Source organism: Chiroxiphia lanceolata, chromosome 8, assembly GCF_009829145.1.
Source record: "Chiroxiphia lanceolata isolate bChiLan1 chromosome 8, bChiLan1.pri, whole genome shotgun sequence".
NCBI classification, from domain to species: domain Eukaryota; kingdom Metazoa; phylum Chordata; class Aves; order Passeriformes; family Pipridae; genus Chiroxiphia; species Chiroxiphia lanceolata.
Window position 1 is genome coordinate 16077785 of NC_045644.1, and position 24837 is coordinate 16102621.

Genomic DNA, 24837 nt, shown 5'->3' on the forward strand with positions numbered 1-24837 from the left:
TTGGTTTATAACTATACCCCATGCAGCTGGGCAGACTGCTAGATATTAGATCATAACATGATATTGCAGGTACCCAGTGGTATGTTGATCCCAGAACAAACCTGTCTTGTGTTTTACAGAACCATTCAAAACTTATATACTGCACACTGCATTATAATGTGATAGATGCTTTTTCTTTTGGAAGGCAAATATGACAATCATAAAATGTTGCAAAAAAAGCCCTGCTGGAAAACCATATTTGTTTATCACAATGAGGAAAAAGAGTTCTCACAATAGTAGAAATTCCTGTAAATACCTCTTTATTTGAAAATAAGTACTGTTTTTAATGGCTTCCTTTCTCACCTTGGAGAATGCCTCTGCTATTTGATTGCCTCTCTGAGAGCTGTCTGATAGTGCTTGGAACCAAAGCTCTTTAAAATCAACAGCTGAAATAGTTAATTAAGAGTAAGAGAATCAAGTTCTGCTTTTGGTGAATTTAGTGTTGGAAAACCATTTAACTTGATCAAAAGTCCTGACTACCAGTTGTAACAGGCCAGATATGATGTAACTGGAACATTTTTAAATATCCTAAGCATTGTTTTGGTTTTTTGTTTGTTTTTTGTTTGACAATGAGTGAAATCTGGAGTTTCAGCGTGCCATTCCAGTGTTGTGACCAAATATAGAGGAAAAAATAAGATTTAAATTATTTGCCAAAAAGAAACCAAAAAAATTGACAACTTGTAGCGTTCAGATCACTTTATTTCATGTTCACAATGCTATGTTAACTGAAATTTTTGACAGTTAAAAAATTTGAATGTTTCCTTTTTAATTTGTTGGAGTGGTACAGTTCAGGATTAAAATGTGCTTCTCCTTTGTATTACGTTATTTTATGCACACTGCAGTGAGGAACATTTGTGATCTGTTCTGTTTGATGTATTTAATGGAAATACCTCATCATTTGAAGTTTGACTTCAGGAATCGCTTAAGAGTAACTTTTAGCCATCTTCAGATGTGTAAATCATATTTTTAGATGATTTAGAAGTTGCTAATCATTAGAAAAGAAATAACATTTTTGCTCACCACGTAGTTTTTTCCTTATGTTTTTGTGGGGGTTTTAAAATGATTGCTGCATTAAAAGACTAGGTTTAGTTTTGGATAACATCTTTTATAGTGTAAGTACCCTAAAGCATGTTACAATATGACAGATAAACAATTATGTCTTTTAGAAAGCAAATATCACTGGTTTTATGTGCTCAGCAGCCAAGAGAATTGGAAAACTGATGGAAAACAGTGACTGAAAGTGACAGTATTTTCCTATTTGGCTGCAGGGAATCATCTTAAATCTTTGGTAAACTGTAGAAGGACTTTACATACTCTGTAAATAAGTTTGTTTTGTGGCAGTCATAATAAATGACTGAGGGGTAAAAGACACTTGAAAATTCTGTTAGCATCTTTATCCTAATCTGTTAGTATACACATTTCGGACAGGCTCATTTTCCAGGTGTAAGCAAACCCAGATGTGCAATGCTACAGGTTTATGACATCAACATAAATTAGTACACAGTAAATACTTTAGAAAGAATTAAAATAATGCATCCCAAGGCAATAATATGAAAACATGATATATATTTTTCAAGCTTAATGCAAGGGCAACTGGGTGAAGTTGACTATGAATGCAAGTGGCTATACCATATGGCTAAATGTTTCCTTCATTCCTCTGTCTTAAAACAGAGAAGCTACAGACATCTCTGCAAGAAGCACAGAGGCAACGAAGCACTACTGGAGCTGTAGTTACATGGCCAATTTAACTTAGCATAAGTCTGAGCTGCTGCCAACAGAGTAGGTCCCTTTCTTGCACCCTCCCAACATCCCTGCTTGCCGTGCCCTCATCTCCGCCCTCACACTGGCACTAGAGTTCCAATGACCATGTGAAAGCTGGATCTGATCCTGCTGATATATAAACTGGCAAAAGAAAAAAGAAATTAGTTTCCCAGCTGCAAGTTCTATGATTCATCATAGCTGGGTAAGCACCGAGGGCATTAAAGAGTGGAATTTCCTCTTTCAATGGCAGCCTGTGTGGGCTCCATTAAAGTGACTTAGAGACCAAAGTACTTTTCCAAAGTTTTAACAAATTTTGATAGGCTTCAGAACAAAACAGATCCATAAGTAGCCTCTATTAGATCCCTGTCAGTGCCACCCCACACCTATGGTGGATATAATGCTTCTGTCGCTTGAGCAAAAACACTTTCAGCCCGAGTACAGCAGTGTTTGTTAGTGGTAATTTTCTGGGTCCATACCAAATCCTGTCTTTATTCACTTCCCTGCAATGACTTTGCATTTCCTCTTTTTGGTGAAATATAAAAACTCACTTAACTCTTTTGACTTTCTGCCCTTGCTCTCCTTCACCGACCAGGCTGTAGGGTACTAGTCCTTCAGGGAGGACTTATTAACAACAAATTAACAACAAATTAACAACACTCAGTTAATTTTAACTGGAACTGTATTTCAAAGTAACATACTGCTGCTGGGAAACCTTTCAGAAAAAATGGAGTAAGCCTTTTGAATGTGGCTTCTGTGTGTGGTTACTTTTTGTTTGTTTTATAATGCATTACCTTATATCCAGAAAGCTGCTGCAAAAAGGAGATCAGTTAACTAAAAAAAAGATTTAAAACAGAGCAGGTCAGTTACAGAAGAGAAAATATACTTTTTATGTCAAAAAGTGACAAGTAATATTCATATTACATGTTTCATATTATAATAGCTAATTGTTTTCTGTACTCTCTACAGTATCACTAATATCCAGTTGGGATAAAGGGGAATCTGGGTAAGGGCAAAGAGGTGCTCAAACCTCAAGTGCTTCAAGTTGTTGTTAAATATCTATATTTTTTAAAAGTTGTACTAAAAAGTACTTGTCCATCACTGCTTTCTGATATTCAAAATTGGCTGTCAAGTCAAAAAATCAAGTCTACTTTTCTCTGCTAAATAAAAGAAAAAGGTCATTGCAAAAAACACCGTACAACTTAAACACATGAAACCTTTGTTGTTAATATACAGTCCATACATATTTAGAACAAGCCTCAGCCTTGATCTAAAATGAGGAAGCAGTTGCACCACTCAGTTGGTGACATTGATAAGGCTTTAGTTTTCTTTGTCCCACTGAGAAATCTTCATGGGTTCTTTCAATATGCAGAATTCCCAGTCACCTCAGAGTACTTATTCTTTCGTGTTGGGATTGATTTGTGTCAAGGACGTATTATGCCTTTACATGCTACGTATTTTTATTTACTCTGTGTATGTTAGTACTTAGTAGTACAAGAGGGACTGACAGCTTCTTTGTGAAGATTATGTAGAAGGCATATGAAGATGAAAAGTATAGTCAATATTTAGCTTTTCTGTGCTTCTGTGTGTACAAGGTAGACACACACCTGCTCTAATTATGGGGTTTGCCTTTAGGCAAAACAGTGCATGATTTAGAAGTGAGCAGAATAGGATGTTATTCAGACTTCTTAAGAAATCGACACTTGGCAAAATGACTATAAATTATTTATAGTCATTTCCCCGTGTGCATCTCATGGACACAGCAGAAGACAATTCCTTGTTCCCTCTTCCTCAGATAGGTAGCTGTAATTGACTTCTCCCCACGAGCAAACTTCTTTGAACTTTTCTTCACAGCTTTGAGATAGCTTTACAGATAAAGATCAAAGGCTTGGTGCCTTGAATGGATGGTTTGGTGTCACAGGTTACCACCTGCAGCTCCGAACTTCCTTCTATCCCATCACAAAGGCCTTTGCAGGGGATGGGTTACAATAAGCACCCAGAGTGGATGAGGAGCTGTAGCCCCCTATCTTTGACCAGCAGCAACTAAAGTCATTTATCTGACTGCACCTCAAGAATTCAGCTCTGTCTTTATGCATGTAACAGCCATGGAAAACACCAGCCCCAACCCAGCCTGTATTTTGTTGCAAAGGACTTCACTCTTGCTGTTCCAGGTACCATCTGATATAGGGGTGCGCTCATGCAGAAATCTGAAGCATCTGAAGGAGGCCTAACGAGAGGAATTAGATGCTTTCTGTATTTGGGCATTTCTTTTTGCTTTCTATTGAGAAATTGGAAGGGAGGTGAAAGGGTGTACAGTCTGTTTATATCAATTGATTGGGTTTGTCTTAGATGCACAAAACTGTCAGAAATATGAAAATACATCTTACGAAGACACCCAGTCCACCAAGATCCACATTGTTCCACTGAGATCACATCAGGAGCACTGTATTCATGAAAGCCCTTCAAGGGAAAGGGGGGCCTTTTCTTGTTTGTTAAATTAGTTTGAGAAGATAGTTCAGGATAAAAGCTTCAAGCTTTTCAAAATCTCAAGTGGTACTTTAACAAATCCCCTTCTAGATAAAAAGGTTCTTCCCACAAAAGCAAGCATGAGTCTTCCCCTTGGTCCAGAAACAATGGCTTTCTTTCTTATTTTGGTCACCTGCATAGATGTTTACAAAACTGAAGGCTAATAGAAACACAAAACAAAGACCAGCTGGGGTGTAGTGGAATAATTGTGCCGTGAGAAGCCATAAAGGAGGGGTCTTTGGATGCTGTTCCTTCTTTAGTTTCATATTTTAATGTGTTTTTTTAAAATTAACAGAGGTAACTGTATTTTTAATTTTCTGTTCTTTGAGTTGTGGGTTTTATCTTCTAATAACTTAGCTTTTGTTCTGCAAATTCCAGTATACTTTTCCTCATTTCTGTTTTGTGGTTCTTTTCTATAAAACTATAGCTGAGGCAGGTGGGTACTTTTGGGGATGTTCTTGTTTTAAGCCTAAATTTGTACTTACTGAATTGTATTCTAGGTTTCCAATGCTAAGCGTTTGAATTTGCTTGGGAAAAACAAAGACAAAAACAAAGCAAAACAAAAAAAAACCACACAAACAAACAAAAACCTCCAAGAAACAACTAGTTTTTGTTTTAATGTGATCTGTTATGCTGCCTTTCTTAAGATAAAAATGAGTGCTACACCTACCTACAGGCTTACTTTAAGTGAATAGACACAGTAATGATGTTCAGAAAATGTGGCTTTCTAGGCACACAACTACAGGTTGTCCTGTCAGTGAGAAAGAGATGTACCCAAAAAGGTATAAGAACTGCAACTGGAGTGCAAACTGTCTGATTTACGGTGGGATTAATTTTTAAAATTTTTATTACTATTTCAAAACCAATTCAACATCATCAGTTAACGACTGAACTGATGTTAGGAGGAGAAGGAATATACGGGTCCCTTAGTGCTGAATGTGTCAATATTGCTTGCAAAGCTTCCCTTGCAGACTTGTTTGAATGTATCATGTTCAAAATTCTGCCCTTCTTTAGCTAAAGAAACTGGTTTGTGAGTACAGATGGGGATTTTTCAAGAGGCAAAACAGATAATTCAGACAGTCCTGTAAACACTAGAAGTGTAAGGAGCTATAATTCTAATCTTCCACATAAGCAGAAATAGGTATGCTTGTAATATAGAAAATTTCCTGTGAATCCTTTAAAACCGGTTTTTGTTTTGTCAGGTCTCCCTACCATTGCTGAAGTCAGCCCTGTGTCCAAAAACATTATCAGGACCCATCCCAGCTGCACATGCTCACAACCAGACACCCTGAAGCAGTTGTGCCCCATCTGCCCACTCCAGAGACTCTAGGATACTATTAGAGCAGAGGGGCATCACTTGCTATGGGCTGTCACTTGTCATGTGACACAGGCAGCTGTACAGCTAAAACACAACCAGTGTGCACACTGAAGGTGCAAAGTACTGGATTCCCTGTGTGCACGGAGGTGAACTGTGCTGTTCATGCACACAGCAGATCCCTCCCTGTTTCGAGGAGCAGGAAAAGGTCACGACAACTGAGGAACCATTCATGATGACTGGTCTGAGCCATAATACACTGATCTATGTAATAGATATTTGTAAATGTCTTCACAGATTTATAATACTGATAAATAAAATTTCTCAAAAATTAGTCTAAATGGTGGGAGAATTCCACATTATACAGATCTGTCTGAAATTAAGACAGATTCCTCTTTTTCAAATCTGGGGACTCTCTACCTTATTTCATGTCTGAGTTGAGAGCTTGTTGCACACTTTATTCTTCTTTATATTATTTATATTTTTCTCCTCTAACAATTATTTTAACTTTAGAAAGCTTTTGTAGCATAGTGTATATGCAAAAGAGCCAAAAGCTTCCAGCTGATGTCTGAAGGTGGGAATGTGTCACAGGCCAGGTCCACCCAGCTTCCTTGCTTCACTCATCATGCATTCCTCATATGCTGAGCTGTGACCAGATCAAAGAGAGGGCAGTTCTGTTTCATTTTATTTCATCTCAAGGCAGCTCTGCCAGTCCTTGAGTGCAGCTAGGTATTTTGTGACACAGCAAATCCTTCTTTCAGAATATGTGGTATTTGCAGTGGTAAAATTTTCCACCTTCCTTTACACATGTAGTCACCCTTTCGTCAATAGATTTCATAATCCTAAATTACTGGAGGTTCAAATTGGTAAGATAGGAAAAATAGCAACACAGGGCTAAAAAGTGTTTCATTTTAAGATTCTTTTTTTTTTGTTATTACCTCCAACATGTAGGATTTCTAATGTATTTTAAGAAACCTAAAAATTTTTGGAAGCACCTAGAGCCAAAACTTCCAAACTTCTCATCTGCAGAACTTTGAAAATCTATTGTCTTCAGTGAGTTCCTGATCAAAAGGGTCCCATCCAGTCTATACCTGTCACAATTAAGCTGGATCTCACAATATCTATCTATTGCTGAAACACGTTTCAAAGATTAGCAGTGACACAGACTGCACCTTTGTCTGCAAGCCTGATTTTACATAAAAAGCTCTCAACCATTTTGAATGAAGAGTTGGTGCTTGTAGTTAAGAAGCAACTCTTAAGTTTGACCTCTTGATTATCTTTAATTACCTGCAATGCAAGGTAAAACTGGCATTACTTATTATTTTCGTTTACAGTACTTGCTGATTGAGGTCCTTAAATGTTTCACTCATCTGCTCATCCCAAGAGAACACTACAGGATAAACATTAGTTGGTAACGAGGTCCTGACTCAGATGTTGTGAAGAAAGAGGGTTGTAGTTATGTATCTGAAGCAAGAGCTGTCTACATTGGGCCAGGGTAGCCTCTATTTCCTAGATACTCTCAGGGCTACTGCTCTGATAAATCCCTCCCACAATCAACCTCTTTACTTGGAGTATAATCTTAAGTATTTGAGAGCCATACAAAGAGTATTTTAGCGCTGGTCAGATACGTAGATCCAGGCAAAATGTTAAGTATAGAAATGCCCTTCTGTGCTTCCCTTTCCTCATCGCTCTGGAGCGGCCTTCAGGCTTGGGATTGAGACCCTTTAGATTTGGAGAATCCTCTTGCCATACACTTTCCTGTCTGCCTCTCATCATTTCTACTGTCTCCTTAAGATCTCAAGTCAGACAGACAGCTCTTTGTAAAACTTTTCAGTTGTTGCCTATTATGTCACCTGGCACCTCAAGAAATCTCAGCCTCTAGCTAACTGGATAGACTGGTTTGTGCAGTTTGTTCAACTTTATGGGTCAAAGGGGATTCCACTTGAACTGGAGATCAGCCATGGTTGATGACTTCCTACACTTACCACTACACAGTGCACTGGTTATCTGTTTACTCTCAGAGGCTTGATACAAGTTAAATTGTGTGGAGGCAACAAACAAGTTTTCTAACAACTCCTGTAAGAGCTATGTCATTTTAAAGATTGAGAAAAATCACACAAACACATATTAGGTACTCTCTAATTTAACAAAGTTGTAATTAGAAAATGAAATGCCTCCATAAAAAAAATAAGAAATTAGAGTCACAGATTTTTAGGAAATTCAATTATGCAAAAATGGGAATGTTTTGATTTCAGTCCATCTACATGGAAAAAATAGCATATCAGCAGCAGCGCATGTGATTATCTCTAAATGCACTTTTTTAATAAAAGTATGTATTAAAATGATCTATTAAGCTATAGCATTATTCAAAACTCATGGAACACCCATCATACTCTAATCAATTCACCTAAATATGATAAAATGAAAAGCAAACTGTTCTGGTTGCTTATAGGTATCAGTTTTGGAGTGGGTTGTTTTGTGTATGTGTGTGTGTTGGAGGTTTTTTTAGCGACCCAATGACAATATAGAATACAACCAGTAAGGTGGAAAAAAAAGCCCAGTTTTTCAAAATAAAGCCGTATTTCAGCTAATGTTCATGTCAGCACTGAGCAATAAGCAATATTCAGATATAATTCTACAATTAGATTTTGTTGTTGTTGATGTTTCAGTCCTATCTCTAACAAAGAACAAACACAGGAGGAAATGTAACTTATGCTTACATGTATGCCTAATTGAAGTCTGGCAAGCCTTTCTGAAAGAAACACAAACACTTGAAGACAATCATTCTCCCCAAACTAGAACCTAACCATTTAAATCTCCTCTCAGTCTTTTTATTCCTCATTACTTTTAATTTATAGACACTGCCAGGTGCCAGCTGGGGCACAATACAGAAACAGTAAACTGCAGAAAATGGCTGTGTGTGATGTTTCGAGCATAACCAGCAGCTGAATCTGTTAGGAAAAAAACCAACAACAAATACCACAGAAAAGCAGAAGTTCATCTGAGCTTTTCACCCCAGATTTAATGTATCTGGATAGTTCAGATAGTAATCCAAGCTACTCTTGTAGGTGTAGTGTATTCTTGATGGAAATCTTGAAACATTTTGCTGTGCACCTGTTTTTCACCCCTATAAGTAATTTATTGCTTTATGTCAGCAGGTAACACTGTGTCATTTTGCTGTAAATTAATGGTTTGAGTTTTCAGCAAAAGTTAAAGATGGGCTTGTGAATTATTTGTCCATTATTCTCTTTTTTTTTTTTTCTGAATTGAGGATCTAGAAAGAATAGGTTGAATTGCTTTTTAAGTGAATTTGGGCAAAGATTTAGGCTCTAGGAACACCCTTTAAGTATCAGACCCATGTTTTAGCTTGTCAGAGCATTATATACCATATTATGGTATTATAGCGGTTATCCTTCAAATTCAGCTAATATAGTGAAAAGATCCACTGTTTCTGTTCTGTTAATAAACATTATTAAGAATAAAATCAAGCTTTGTTATTTAGTCTTCTAAAAACTTAGAAATACTCAGTTATTTAACTGTTCTTTTTAAGCAAGTCTCATAAAATGTGACTAATTATCACTACCTAACACAATTGCTCTAAAATCAGGAGCAGAGGTAGGAAGGTCCTTTCTGGCAGAAGTGTAATATTCAACTGCTACCTGATGCCTTGAGTGCTACATGTCTGCTCAGCCCAAACCAAGGACTGCAGACAAATAATCACATTAGTGCAGTTACCCCCGGATTTTGATCAGCTAGTTCTCATCTAATTCCAATTTCCTTTGAAAAAACTATTTTAATTTTGAAGCAAGTTTTTAATTACTAGTGATGAAGCTGGAAGATGCCTTTTTTTAGTGAAACTCTATGTGTTACTCAACCTTCTGAATAATAAGGTTTCAAGTTTAAAGAAAGCTTTAAAAAGAAGGAAGAGTACTTTGATGCTTGTACTTCTCTTTGTAAGCAAAGCGTCCAAGAGTCTGTTGGTAGCTTGACTGTGCATCAGAGAGGAAGTAGGGAAGACTAAAACGTGGAATGACATGGACAACGTGTAATGAAGAATGAAAGGCCAATTTTTTTTAAGTGCTTTTTGGAAAAAAAAAAATCAATACGTTATTGGTTGTGCTAAAATCTTCAGCTCAGGTCTAATAAAAAATGTTAAGTTTAGGGGAACAGGAAGAACACACTGTGAGAAGAAACTCAAAATATATGTGCATTCTACAGAAGTTTCTGGTATCTGCAGACTTTGAATAGGTTTCACTATTAAGTCAGTCTTTTGCTAAAAATTCTATCTATATTCTTGACATTTACTTGATTTTAGTGGTGTGGATTTTTTAAATGAGAAGGAAGGTGGGATTCTAAATGATACTTGACAAGTGAAAAATATTCTACTTAAATTGACTTGATTACAAGTAAAATTTTAATGATGTCAATGCAGGTGATTAATAAAACAATCTACAATTCTAGATATTAGTCCATGTAAATGGAGTCCTAAGATCATGAGTTTTTACAGCTCAGAGTCATCAATACTCTAATAGTTTCTCAAATGGCCTGGGCCCAGGAATGTATTGTCTTTCCCCTGCTATTGTAACTGCAAACACTGTGGGCATGAGATAGAGTGTCCCATGTAGGGTCAGAAATCAGAGGGCATTCGCACTACAGCTGTGCAGTGTTGTGAAGTCAGATCTGGACAAAATGGTAACATTGAAATGTTCTAAACTATTAATTTAGGCAATGATGTTTCTTCCTGATGGCACGCACTCAAATGGATTGTTTAAACTGCATGTAATTGTATTAAGAAGGATAACACAAACAATACTAAAGGGCTCTGTTAAAAAGGGAGGAAAAATTTATGCACAAATGATTTAGCAACTAAACTACTTATTGAAGACATATTAAGCATATTTTTCTTAATTTATATAAATGGATTTTCAATCATTTGGTAATTTTAATGCTGGCTTTGTTTAATATCTTACAGGAAGCTTCAAAAGATGGTGCATGACATCAAGAAAAATGAAAGTGGGATAATAAACAAGTTCAAAAAGTAAGTTTGAAATGTCAATCCCTCGTTTTATCAATTTGGGGAAGTTCATGTTGTAACATAGTGTATAGTACTTTAGTGGTGGGACCATGTTATTCTAGAGGGATGTACTTCAGTGTATGTGAAAAGCTTCAGTTCAGACTGTAACATGTAGAATTGTCATAAGTTGAAGAACTGGACTCCAATGGCAGGTTTTGTTTGTAGCCCTGAAAAAAAAAAATTGAGTGAAATGGACTTTGCTTGAGTGTTCCTTGGGAGTGGTCATCGCTTGTTGTTTGGATGTGTGCCTTTCTCCTTAGGCAACTGTTTAGGCTACCTGCTGCAATTAAGTTTAATTTGAGCTCTACCTTGAACCAACTGGTCAGATATCATAGTTAAAATTCCCATAAAAATGTTAAATCCTCCTGTGTTTCATTCCCATAAAACAAAATCCAGCATTACCTAACATCCTTATTCCAACAAGAAGTGCTGTACAGCACGCGTATTGATGTCACATGCATGAGAGTATCATAAAATATTCATGTGTATTTATACATGGAAAGAGATTCCAGTAATTCTGCATCCTTGTCAAATGAATACACTATTCACTGTTTCCAGTCAAACATCTATTTAAACCAATTAGCTATTTAGCACACTTTTTCCTAATGCAATAGCTCATTTGCATAGGACTTCCATTTGGATGTGATTTTCTCATTCAGATGTCTTTCTTTACATGGGTCATTGGCAACAAAAGTACTAAGTACTTTTAAAAGTTAATTAGTACACAGTACTTGAAGTGTTTCCAGGATGACCATATTAAATTCTAGAAATACAGCTCTTGTACATAAGAGGCACATAGAAACATTGTTTAAAATTGTTCTTAAAGAGTGACCACAGTGGCTCAGTTAAAGAAAGACTTCTTGTATATAAAGCAATCAGTAGGCAGTTGAGAGAAGCAATAGGGTTCTGCCTGGTTTGGCTGTGCAAGAGCTCTGGAAAGCCAGGCTGGCTGAGCTATTGCCCCTGCTGCCAGCCCAGGCAGAGCTGATGTTTGGGGGGCAGCTGCTGTCCCTGGCAGAGGAGTGGGATGCACTTCTAGAAGTAGCAGTGATCTTCTGGCTCTCCCGTTCCCCAGGCAGAAGGAGTAACCTTAGCCTGCAAGCCTTGCTTTGTGGTCTCATTTTCACAGCTGGGTTTCTGTCCACAGACCTTAAGCAGGCTCTGATGGTAAAACACCTGACAGATTCTTGAGATAATTTTTTCCTTTACTCATCCTTCTTCACTCTAACACTGCTGCAATTCGCAGTAAATCACAGTCACTTGGTATAAGCACTTGTTATTTCCACACTAAGTGCAAAAGGAGAGTTTCCATTAAAATGACGCTATTTCAACTACTTGGGTCTTTATTTTAATTTGTGTGGTTTTGTTCTTAGCACAGTGTGTACATAAATAGACCACTGTGTTCAGAGACCCATCTGCAAAAAAACTCATAGTTTCAACTAGGACCTGATCACAGGGAAGAGCTGGTAGGTGTCAAAAGGATTTTGGTGGGTTTTTGAAAGAGACAAGGGTTTGTTGTTTTAGTTGCTGCCTTTTAATAAAGGGTGGCTTCCTACTTCACAGTACTAGTTTAAGTGTAATTAATAATGTTGCAGTGGGTCCAGTTCAAAAGCTTCAGGGAAGAAAGCAGATGGCAGAAACAATAGAAGTATCTCAAGTTTATAATCTGAGGCTGCAAATTGTCTCCCACAGTTGCCTGAATGTGAATTTTGCTTTTAATCAGTATTGCTCTGACTGTGTGTCCTTCCTAGAGAGTAAGAGGGGAAGGAAAGACAAGGGAGAAGTAACAAGAATCAAATGTAGTGGAAGCTGGGAAGGTTAGAGGTATCATCATTAAATGTCAGATACAAGATTGCTGATATAACACTGCAATTCTTTGATTCACTCAAGATGTAAAAAAACCCTATAAAAAAGTGCAGGCTCATAAAAACTCTTTTAATATATGACTGCAGCACAAAGCTCACATCTCAACTCTTCCGGCTATAAGAATACAAATTGAGATATGAAAAGCATATAATAATCTTTCTGATGATACTGTGCTTCATCTGAGTCATATTAATCTTTTCTGCAGTTATGATCAGAAATTCAGTTTCTAAAAAATTGAAGAATTTCTTACATTTGCATATGACTTCAGAACTCAAGTCTTGAACCCAGCACATAACAAGTTGCAACAAAAGCATGAGTTGACAATGCTGATAAGGATATGCACAAGAGGTGCCAAGCTTTACAGAATTAGAACTGGTTGTATTGTTTTCAATGTGCCCTTTGGGGACTTTATGTTGAATTTTTTTAAGGCTTTTTCTAATAAACATGGTTGTCCAGTTGACCATTACTTCCATTTCAGTTACAGAATTATTTTATTAAGTGTTAGGGATCTAAACACAACTGAAGCCAGAATTTTTTTTTAATTGGCTTTATGTAGCACAGATTTAGAATCTGTCCCTATGCTGGAATAAAACACATCAAATTCAAACCTATTATAAATAGAAATAATTTTAGGGAATTCAAATAGCATACTTGCTTATCTGAAGCCTAAAGTTGTCACGCTGATGGATACTGTAAGCCTCTGCTACTCAAATTGAAAGAGCAATCAGAGATTCATGAAATACATTTGACTTATTATTACCAGTATTTGTTAAAATACTTAAAAGTCTGAATTGGCTTTTGATTATGCAGAAATGTAAGAAAAGTTCTTACATCAAGACTTGTTCTCCAGTTTAGCTCATGTGGGGTGCAGGTGTGGAGGGATTCCTCTACCATCCATGTGTTCTTTAAGGTCTGTGGAAAGCAGCCTGAGCAGTGGTGGGAACAGGAAAGAAACTGGCAGGTTGTTTCTTCATTATTGAAAAGTTCCTGTGTGCTCCCCATCCTGTCTCAGAATTTTCTGGCAGTAAAAATATTGGCCCCTGCAGGACAGCAGTCACCTGCTTGCCCTTAATCACTTGCAAAACTGTTTACAGTACTGGAGCCCCAGCTGCTGTGCAGATCATGCTGTCAAAGAGGATTATGTACTCAGGTGTAGAAGCAATGGGTGTAGCCAACACCAACATTGTATAAGCAATGAGAGCTGGGGGCTCTCATTTTGATAGGTGCTGATCTACTGGAAGGTCAGTTTACTCACCTTGTTGCAGTATCACATCCTATCAAAACTTCCTTCACAATGCCATCAGAAATCATCCACTTGTAGTTGTGTGTCTGAGTGCTCACAATCCAAATATGTTCATTTCTTGAAATCACATTCTTGAAATCACATTTGCTGTGTGACCTAAAAAAAAAAAAAAAAAGAAGATGCTTTACTCAGTTATTTAGTTGGGTAAGTCTTTACTTCAGATTTGTCTGGTCCATTTTTCTACACAATTCATAACTCAGGCAGTAACTTCAGGCAGAAAAATGGTCATTGTGTTACTAAATGTCTCTTCAACCTGCATAGCTGCCACTAGAAAACATCTGTGATCCAGCTCTTGGCAGAGTGAAAAGTGGTGTTTTATGAACGAAACAATGAGAGAAATGTACTAAAATCAAGCTGTACCACACTTAGAAAACAGCAAAAAATAGCATACCTAATTTTAACTGTTATTCTTAAGAAACATGAAAGTCACTACGTAGCTGGATAGAATGTTTTGAGTGCTGGGATTTTATTAATGTAATAATATTTCATCAAAGTGAAGACAAATAAATCACAGCTAGATGCCATTTCACTGTCATAGCACAATTGTAAAGAAAATGTGTGAAAGAGTAGTAATAACACTTTCCAAAAAAGCTTTCAGATTAATTTTATCTTATACAGTTGCTACATACTTCCAAATCTATAACAAACTATTCTACTAGGTCATGAGAACACAGTTCAGGAAAAGTTTATCTGTCAGCTAGATCACACCTTTTGGAACTCTGAAAATGTTTCTGGCAAAGTTTGATTAATTTATCTTTTAATCACAAGTGTGATGATCTAGTGCACTTAAAACTACTATGTACTATAAATATTCAACTCAGTAAAGATTATCAGTGTAATTTTTGTAAAAACATATAAGTTTAAATGGTCGCTAAGAATGGAGTGGACTTTGTACAGACTTAACAATAGAAAAAGTGAAGGACTTTTGAAAACATAGAGTTTTCAGGCACATGCTGGAGATGTGAGCAGAAACACTAGTGGGGAAATGCACCTGCGGAAGAATTAAGTTCAACACAGAAAGGACTACTACTACCTATGTTTGGTTACTTTTCTGGGTGTAGCCTGTACAAATAAGTGTTGCTAGAGCAAAACACCCAGACCTCTCCTGCAGTTTATTTAAAAATCCTCCATTTGGTATAGGAAAACAAAAACATGCTATGAATTCAAAGTATGTAATTAATATTTGCAGTTTCTGCATGTGAGAAAAGTTAAGCACATGCCTAAATGTTTTAGTCTGCTATGGGGGGCAATCTTGGAATATATTGTTTTAAGATGGAATAGCTTGTTCTCTCTCAGGTTGTTACGAATTTCTGTACCATGCATTTTGTTCTTGTGTGAGAGGCATTTATACCCCCATTGTATGAAATGTCTCAAATGCTACTTGGTTATTTGTTGAAGCTAAAATGTATATACTAGGATTAAATACACTTAAATGTGTATGCTAAATTATATAGCATTTGGTTCTTGCAGTGCTTCCTCATTTACTTCAGGGACACAGGACAAAGTCAATTGCCATTTTGCGAGCATTTGTGTGGATAATGATGTCAGAATCTGAAATAGCTACGTAACCACGCCTTGGCATAGGGTTATGTCTTTTGAGCTTGTGTTGTGGTTTGCACATTTGGTAAAGTTCTGGCTCCTGTACTGTGAAGCTCCAGCTGACTTCAAAAGAGTCTGGATTACAGATCTGACATTCAATAAATACAGTGAGAATTACTTTTTAAGTGGATTTGAATTTTAGAATAAATAACATATTTGAAGAGATTCTAGCAAATGTAGATGTGGCCATGAACTGTTTCAGCTCTGTGAAAGAAACATAATTTCTTTTCTTCTATTGATATTCAGGTTCCAAAATGAACAAGTGGCCTTAATTTGCAAAACTGGGAAAGATACTTGGGATCGGTATGCCATTTCATAGCTGCACAATAGCACGACAGGCTGCTTAGACACAGACTCCTGTTCTGTACTTCATACGCTTTCGTTATAACGTATTGACATTTTCTGTCAGGGCCACTGCCAGGATTTAAAGGGCCTGGGACAAAGTATGGAAGCCTTCTGCTTAGCAGCTTAGAAATGTGTAACGTTGCTTAAGCCACATACTTTACACCATGACCCAGACAGCCTCTTACTGTTGCCTCAGTTCCAGTATTTTCCAAGTCTCCACCATTTCTGAACAACTCATGATAGACATGTTGCAAAGTACATCAACAGATCTTGGTCTGCCCTCCCTAAGACCTGAGATGTGCCCTGGCAGTGGCCCTGGATTTTTCTTTCTAACATGGCTGTGCTAACCTGAAGGAAGACAAGAGCAGGGCTGTTGAGAATGCTTTTTCATTTGCTGTTTGTACACTGTTATATTATACTGAAGGGAGTTAAAATCTTGGAGGAGGCAACTATCCATCATTAGTGTTGCTAGTAACAAACAAAGCAGGTTAATATTATAAAAATAACCTCCCTGGATTGGTTTTTATATTTTAGGGTAGGGGGCAGTTGGGCTTTTTTGAGCTTTAGCAATGCCTGCACCATTTATTCATTGATTCATGCATGGGGTGATTTTGGTGACTATCTGAACAACAGAATTCCATGAATTCAACTCAGAAGTAGCCATAGCCTTTGTTAAAACAGATAGAAAAAGTTTTTCAGTTGATGTGTTAGTGCCTCCACCCAGAGTTACAGTGGTATCTGAACAATGACACCTGAGTAGGATGCTCAGAACTTAAATATTGAGTGACAAATTCTTGTGGTAAAGCAAAATTCGTAGACATCACTATTGGTCAGAGATCACAAGAAAGCATTTTAAATTCTCTGTACACTTTTTTTTAATGACTTGTTCATTTTTGCAAATGAATTTGTTAGGACCTGACTGAAGAATGAGTGAAGCCATCAATTCAGTGGACAAAGCTTCAGGTCCATGGTGGGGTCTCATCAGTGCTATAGGGGAGCTGTCAGACAATGCTCAAAAGTCACTTTGAAGAGTCATTTTCAAAGCCATTAACTGTGTTAATGTTTTATCTGGCTACAAAAAGCAAAGGGTTGGGTTTTTTCCTCTTCAGAGGCATCAGTCTGGCCTCTGGTGTCACCCATGCATCTTGACCTTAAGCCCAAATTCTTCTCTTTTGTTGCAGGGTAATGAAATAATTCAACTGACTGTAATTCAGTGTCTTTGGACACTGAAGTGTCCAAACTGCTAACTGCAAGTTAGCAAGGAGAGGTATATATGAATACCCACGTATATATGTGTATACATATATATTACATATATGTGTACTCCTGCTTGCTAAATATATATACATGCACATGCATATACATATGAATATGTATAGCCATAAATATCCTTTCAGTCTTTCTATGAATTTTTTTTTTATTCACTTGATATTACAAATGCCATTATAACAGTTTTTACCAAAAAACGGACATAACATCATAAAATAATAGTAAGTAGAAACAGAATCTGGCACTGAGAGACCTGGTATACATTTAAACATTAATCAGCAAATAAAGTACATGCAAAATTATAGTTCTAAAAATACAAATGGAGAGTGCTACACCACTTTCTTATGCCATACTCTTAGCAAAACCTCTTTGAACCTGAACAGATTTTCATCTTCCAATAGACATGCATTTATCTCTATCCCCTACATTATCTATTTCTGCATTGGAAATGAAGAGGATAGGGATGAGCAAGGAAGCTGTTCTCTCAACCTGTGTTCTAAGTGAAAAAAAGAATTAAAGTATCAGATTATATTTTAATATCTTATCTGTTTCTAGCTTTTCAAAGCATTCTTCTACAGCTGTTTGCTAAGCATCTGTGATGGTAATCTGTATTTCCTCAGCTGCAGGTATCTTTTGTTATCAGCTTTTTTTATGTGTCTAGCTAAAGCTCCCTTCTACTGAATGTCACTTATGAGATCATAAATGTAATAATTATCATTTACAGCCTTAAAAAAAAGCCACCACCAAGTCTACCACAAAGGGATTATGCTACAGGTAAGGCTGTATTAATGTAAATTTAAACTGCATGTCTATGTAAATTTGTTATCTATATGCCTAACAGTATTTCAGTTATACACTGCCTCCTAATTTGTTTTTAATGAGAGTACAGAGTACCATTAAGAACAACTCTGAAATGAAAGGCTAGCAAAAAATAGCAAGTAGCTACTCTTTCAAAATCAGTCTTTGCCTGTACGTAGGCTGCTGTAAAAAATGGAGGAGAATTTGCATCCAGTCCCTCCCTGGTAGAAACTACTGTGAAAGTAAGTAGGGAAAAAAAAGAAAAAATGGATCATCACAGATTCAAAATCTTAATACTATAAATGTAATAATGACATCATGAATTACCTTAGAGGTAGAACTCTACTTGCTTATCATACAGCACTGCCCACAGACTAGTTCATGTTAACAGCCATCTTTTTAAGACGATAACTGAAGCAAAGAGAATAGAATTTGGAAGTTATCAGATAAGTGTACCATGTTTAACATCAACATTTGTAATTAGTGTGCTGTCTTGGAGCTTTATCCAAGAAACAAGAAAGTGCAGAGCCCAGAGGTCAGCAATAGTTTCATTATCTAGAAATTGTCACCCCTACTTAAAAATGAGATGCATTAGCAGGACACTGTGGGTAAAGTACATGCTCTGCTGTTTGGACCATGTGCAGTTTGGCATTTTCTAATGCTTTCCCAACAGCCCTGAAACAATTTGTCAAAAACAAGCAAGACAGATGTGTTGCTTCAAACTGTTTAGGAAATTATTTCCACTCTTTTAAAACTGAATATGATAAGTATAGATTGAAAAAACAATCTAAGATAAACATCTATGTTCACTCTTCCATCTCCTTAAATAATTTTATGTTTGGTTTAGAACATGCAGACAATGAAGAGGAACAATGGTCAGATGATTTTGTAAGTACATATTTTGGGGTAGCCAAAGGTTACTGTAGCAACAAGTTAGCACAAGAAATAATAAGAAAAGTTTGGTTTTGAATCATCTAGTTGTGGTTGAACTTAATACTACTGGAATATTACCTTATTTGTCCCATCAGCTTTATTCACAAGTAGCCACTAACTTCTACCTACCTCAATTTTTTCACATTCAACTTAGAAGTACTTTCAGAAGCACTGTCAATGGCAGCCATGGACACTAAGCTTTTTGGATAAGTAAGCACACGGCATCAATTTGAGGGACTTCTCAAACTGAACAATAATTTCAGAAACCAGTAAGATCTTTCACTTGGTGGAGGGAGGTTAGGAGAGGTAAAGAGAGGAAAGTCACTTCTTAAAAATTAAAAACTTCTGCTAAGATTTTAGAAAGCACTAGAATGAAGCAAGCCATGGTCATCAGCCATGTAACGTGATGGTGCAACTGTCAGCCTGAAGTGACCGGTTTCCTTCTGGAGTTAGATCTTGATTACCATTTTAATAGGAAAGGGAGAGGAAGTGACAAGATACAGCAAGAGTCCCAGCTGGAACTAGAAAGGAACTGTCCTGGGAAGGGAAACAAGCTGTTGATCCATAATTTGAAGACAGCTCGTGAGGTGAAAGGACTCCTTGGAGATTGCAAGAAGACAGGGAGCAGGAAGTTCCTGGGAGGAGCAGAAGGGGAGGCAGGTGGAAGCACCCGTTTGTTTAAAGAGGAAGCACTAAAAGGGAATGTAATGTGTCCTTTCAAGGATAGATTGTTGTAATTTAGTTATTGTACTCCTGCAAGGATATTTGTGTTGTACATTGCTATGAAGCCATAAATATGTTATGAGATGAAAAATGGGAAGTTCTGTCTTTCTAGGACAGCGATTATGAAAATCCAGATGACCACTCTGACTCTGAGATGTATGTGGTCCCCAGTGAAGAGAATCCTGATGACAGCTATGAGCCACCTCCAAGTGAGAAGGAGAAAAAGAAGATTCCCTCCGCTTTCCCTATTTCTAGGGGCGAATATGCAGGTAGTTATGGAACAGTTGGCTATGTCAGCTTGATAACTGCTTATTGATCAGTACCAGAAGAGATGTGGCCTCAAATAGACTAACCTGTCCTTTCCTCAAGAGTTTGCTTTTAACTCTGACAATCAGGTCTTCAGCATTCAGGGGTAGCGGTTTTTATTATTACAGCATGAAACAAGTTAGTATTGATGGTAGTTATATTTAGAATTTTAATATAATGTGTCCTAGAGACTTTAATATACATCTACTAACTACAAAATGCAAGCAAAGTTATGGGAGAGATCACTAATTTGGCTCCAGATTAATCCACACATGAGGAAGCAGGAATTCATATTAAAGATTGGGCACAGAAGACTAGACAGGACCCTTCTTAGTCTTCTCTGTTTCTCCAATCATTATTCCAAAAGCAGTGAGACAGAGGACAAAGTAGCCCAAATATTCATTTCATATTGTCCTTGAAGACTGGTACTGAGGATGATAAATATCCTGAAAAACAGGACAGGATCAAGATTTTATTTACATCTGTCCAGTGTAGAGGCATTTTTTTCTTTCTGATTCCATTATTTTCAACCATGGAAAGACTGCACTGAAGTGAATGAAAGTTAGCTTCAGATAGATGAAGATTTGAGACGTGAAAAAGAAACGTTGACATGATGCCTGCTTTCACTTTGGTATGACACAAGACTGTTACTGGTTGCAGAATATTTATCAAAGTGCTAAAATACCACATATGTACTCACAGAAGTTTATCAGCACTTCATTTATGTGTTCTTTGCAAGGCAGTTGTTAAAATGACACCCCAGAGAACCTGGCATAATTTATGTTCCAGTCCCGCCCTTTGTGCTGTGTAACAGTTGTTTTTCTCATATGTCAGATGCGTTCTTTCTCACTTCCTATCACCGAAGTTCATACCAGCACAGGACATACTATCGAAAGGACCACCCAGCCATGAGGTGTGTGAGCTGTGTAACTCCTTGTTTCCCCAAGGAGTTAAACAGCTGTTCATAGAACAGTCAGTGCCTAAGTAACCTCTGCAGCCTGTTACAGAAGACTAGGTTGCCACCTTGAGCAATGAAGGTGGCAGGACCAGTTTACACAAGTCTCAACATCAGGACCAGCTATGCTCAGGTCTGCCTTTTGACCTGAGCTGCAGCCACACGTAAAGACATGTTTGCACAGGTAGCAGAAGACAGTGCAGAGGCTAATGTGTAATTTTTCCTAAAATTGTTGGTTTTTTCCACGTTAAAAGACAATCGCACCAATCACCAGCAGCTTCCTCCCATCAACAAACCTCTTCCAAGTACACCCAGTCCAGCCATGTCCAGACCAAAGAAACCATGTGTGCCATCCCTGCCACTGCTGTCTCCTGCTGCAAAACCAAAAGTACCACCAAAGCCTAAGGAGTGTAGTGATGATGAGGTAAACTTTACATATATACTTGTTTTGGTTGTTTAAATGTTTGATGACTCCAGACCAATAAGACAGATCAGAGCAATGCCATGACCTGGTCCCTTTCTTAGCCTCTATGGACAAATCACTTTGTACATCACAGTGACCCGTGAGTACCATACTGACTCCTGGGGGATATCTGCCTACTTGGAGTATCAAGGAGACTCTTTAGACCACAAAGTAGTTTCTGATCATCCGTAACAAGCTGCAGGCAGTGGGGAGACAGTAACCTCAAAGACTACTCCAGGACTAAAGGGAAGGGAGGAGGGCTTTATTCACCAATCTAGAACTGGAATTATTTGGTAAAGGGCTTTCAGTCTTTGGGAATTCCATCCACATAGGATGATAAATATCTGAAATAGCAGTCACTGTGAAATGACAACTGTTGTAAATTGCTTCAATCCCAACAGTTTGTTGATATGATGGAGGTTTAACTGGTAGATTTTTGTCCTGCATTTCTCACAGGATAATTACATTGTGCCAGTGGACAACGATGACGATAACTATATTGAACCCACAGAAAGCAGTATGTCACTACCTACAAAATGTGAGTTTTAGTCATTTAAGCTAATAATTATTGTGTTATTAGGAACAACAGTGGAAAAAAATTGATCAAATTAATGCCTCTTTCTAGGGTTCAAAGAGTGGAGATGCAGCTATTAGAGAAAACACAGTCTGTAAAAAGGCATTTGGCTCATGACCAGGCCAAGGAAAATTATTTTTAACTTTATTATTTTTAACCTTATTGGAAGCCATGTTTAATTTCTGCCTCTCTCAGTTATTTCTAAGTCCAGCCCTTGTACAACCAGGCATGTGATATCCCTCCTCATCCAAGGGAGCTACAGCATTAAAATTCTCTGTTTACTGAAGTGCCTCAGGAGAAGGACAAACATTTTTAAATATTTCAGATAAAGACAGACTTTGATTGGGTTTTTTTATGTTGTTTTAAATCTCACTATTTGTAGTATATTTAGCTAGAGAGTGAAATTACTACAGCCCAAAGGTGAAAAGCAAACAGAGAACACTAAGTAATTCTGCTCTCTGACATCACTGACAGTATCAAACCTATTCAGGAAGGCATGAACACTGAATAATGTTTCCCTTTTAAAATAAGAGCTGCTTTCTGACTCGATTGATTTATTCAAGGTCACACAAAAAGGCCGCCACTTGGACCTACTTAATATTCATTCTTATTGTATAAATGTTCCATTGTTAGTTTGTTAACATGTGTATATATGTAAATAGATGTGTACACATACATAAATATATATGTATATACACACACATGCACAAGTATGTATGTACATGAATAAAATATGTTTTTAGCTCCTGGGAACAGATTTATGAAGATAACAAAGCCAGGCCCCCCTACTTCTCCAAAGCCTTCTCTTACTTCTGATATGCAAGGTACGTGGAGTTTGTATCACTGTTAAAAGAAAATAATCTAAGACTGAGGAATATTAAATTACACTTAATATATTCACAACACAAACTTTATGACATACTTCAGCAAAACTTAAATATGTTCCTCTTTAGTTTTTCTCTGTTGTAGCAGTTGCTTTGTCCAGCTTGAATAGTAAATCCATTTTAAGCATGAATAAAAGTAGAGCAACTTCTTTGCCCAAATTAATTCATTTTTAGTCTTTTGCTGTAGTGAAGGAATGCAAATAGATCAGTACGGCAAAAACAGTTATAGGGCTCGGTATGTTAGTAATCCCATTTCACTATAGGAATCAAGACCCAATACTTTGACCACATCAGGATTTAACCATATAGAAGCTCCTTATAGGCTGATGTTTTGCTTGTCCTTTGTTCCCATTTAAGTTCTATAAAGAGCAATTTATTTGGAAAAAAACAAACCCAAAAGCAGAAGTAAGTAAGAGGAATCCTATTTGCTTTTGTAAGTGCAGATATACTTGTTTAATCTTCCAGTGCCAACTCAGAGTTGTTTTGTATCCTCATTATCCCATTAATTGCTTAGAATGTAACCTTTACAGACTTACGACAGTTCTTTAAAAAGCTTTGCATATTCATTAGTAATACATTTAGCTTTCAAGTTGCAAACTACAAGTCATAAACTAAAATTCTTTCTGAATGATTTAAGATTTCGTGAGTTACTTTCCAGACATTTTAAAATGCCCTTTTCAATCTCAGCCTTTCTGTAAATCAGTGTCGAGCAACAACCAGCTCCTGACAGACGTTACTAAAAATAAAACATCTCCCCCTGGTGGGAACTCAAACACTTCAGCACAACAAAGTGAGGAAGCCTGACGTGAAATTTTTTGAAATAGGGTTCTATTTTCATTGAAGAAACTGAACATAGATAAGAATGCTTGTGGGTTTTGCTTTTAACATCTACGAATTAAAACATGCCTGTGTGTCAGAGGATGGATGCTGGCCACGCAAATGCACCAGCTTGTATTTATGGTTCACCTATCTCTTCCTCCCTGAGAGTCAAGGAAAGGCTAAACGCTAGCACAGGTGTGATAACACATTTTTTCCACACTGTCCCGTGTTTGTACAACACAAACATTCACCTTGCTTTGGGGGGAAAAAGAAAGAAAAGCAAAACAAAAAAAAAGGTTGTGGGGTGGGTGGAAACTTCATTAATACAGTGACTGTTTATCAGAATTCCTGGGACATTTCCTGAAGTTTCCACTAGAAGACCGGGGATTTTGCTACTCCAGAGTTTTGGAGGCAGAATCAAGTTCTGAGCAGATTCTCCAAGTTATTTTTCCAGAGTCAGAAGTACAACTGATACAAAACAGATCAGTTTTTCTGGTAACATGCAGTATGTTTTTGCTAACCAAAGAACACTTTTTTTTCTTTTCCTTCCTGTCCTACAGAAGTCTACGAGGTTCCTGAAGAAGAGGTGAGGCCTTTCTATAGTATGACTTGCGTTGCCCTCAGGCAGGGTACAAATATGATTGCGAAAAAAATTATCAGTCTTTCAAGGGGAAAAACTGAAACAAATCTCTGTCTGCACTTAAAACTCTCTGACACTCCCTTCTCAGAAAAGCTGGCAGACCGATTCTAAAGGTCTGCAGAACAGAGTGAATGGGAAGGGGTGGAAATTTCCCAGTGCTGTGTGATAGTTACCCAGTCTGGGAAGCAGCAGCCTAATGGAATGCTTTTCAGAAGCAGAACTGCAGCACAGGAGCAATGACAGTTCTGACACAGTAATTTTCTTCCCACTTGCTGGTACTGACATAATATGGCCAAAGCAGATTTACTGGTGTTGAGTTCTTGCCTCTCCCATCCTAGTGCAGATTACCAGACCAGGCTCTAGTAGAAATCTATACCACAATGCAAAAATAATATCTTGATGTGGTAACATAAATAGGATCATACAAATGTATTTCATGAAATCAGAAAGTGACCAAAAAATTCAGTGCATTTTCTCTTACAGGAAAAACCATCACCACCACCACCACCGGTAACCAGGTAACCCATTGCTGTGAATGTTTGTGCATTATTTAAAACTTGTCAGAAAATATATTTTCTTACCTAGATACAACATGTTTGATAATTCTTTCTCTAGAAGATATATATGCAGTAAATATCTCTTTAGTTT

The 24837-nt window shown here is 37.3% G+C and overlaps 1 protein-coding gene across 5 annotated transcripts in view; it reads left to right on the forward strand.

Annotated features, from left to right (window-relative positions):
- The window catches only part of BLNK (B cell linker), a 102137-nt gene that overhangs the window by 58887 nt on the left and 18413 nt on the right, over positions 1 to 24837 (forward strand). For 3 of the 5 annotated variants that reach the window (XM_032694422.1, XM_032694421.1, XM_032694424.1), the window contains 10 exons: positions 10611 to 10676; positions 15727 to 15783; positions 17819 to 17868; positions 18740 to 18780; positions 19661 to 19817; positions 21064 to 21233; positions 21729 to 21810; positions 22590 to 22670; positions 24110 to 24135; positions 24673 to 24707. In XM_032694422.1, the coding sequence (XP_032550313.1) occupies positions 10611 to 10676; positions 15727 to 15783; positions 17819 to 17868; positions 18740 to 18780; positions 19661 to 19817; positions 21064 to 21233; positions 21729 to 21810; positions 22590 to 22670; positions 24110 to 24135; positions 24673 to 24707 (765 nt within the window). The remainder of the gene's footprint in view (positions 1 to 10610; positions 10677 to 15726; positions 15784 to 17818; positions 17869 to 18739; positions 18781 to 19660; positions 19818 to 21063; positions 21234 to 21728; positions 21811 to 22589; positions 22671 to 24109; positions 24136 to 24672; positions 24708 to 24837) is intronic. The other 2 variants (XM_032694423.1, XM_032694425.1) reach the window with 1 other exon arrangement.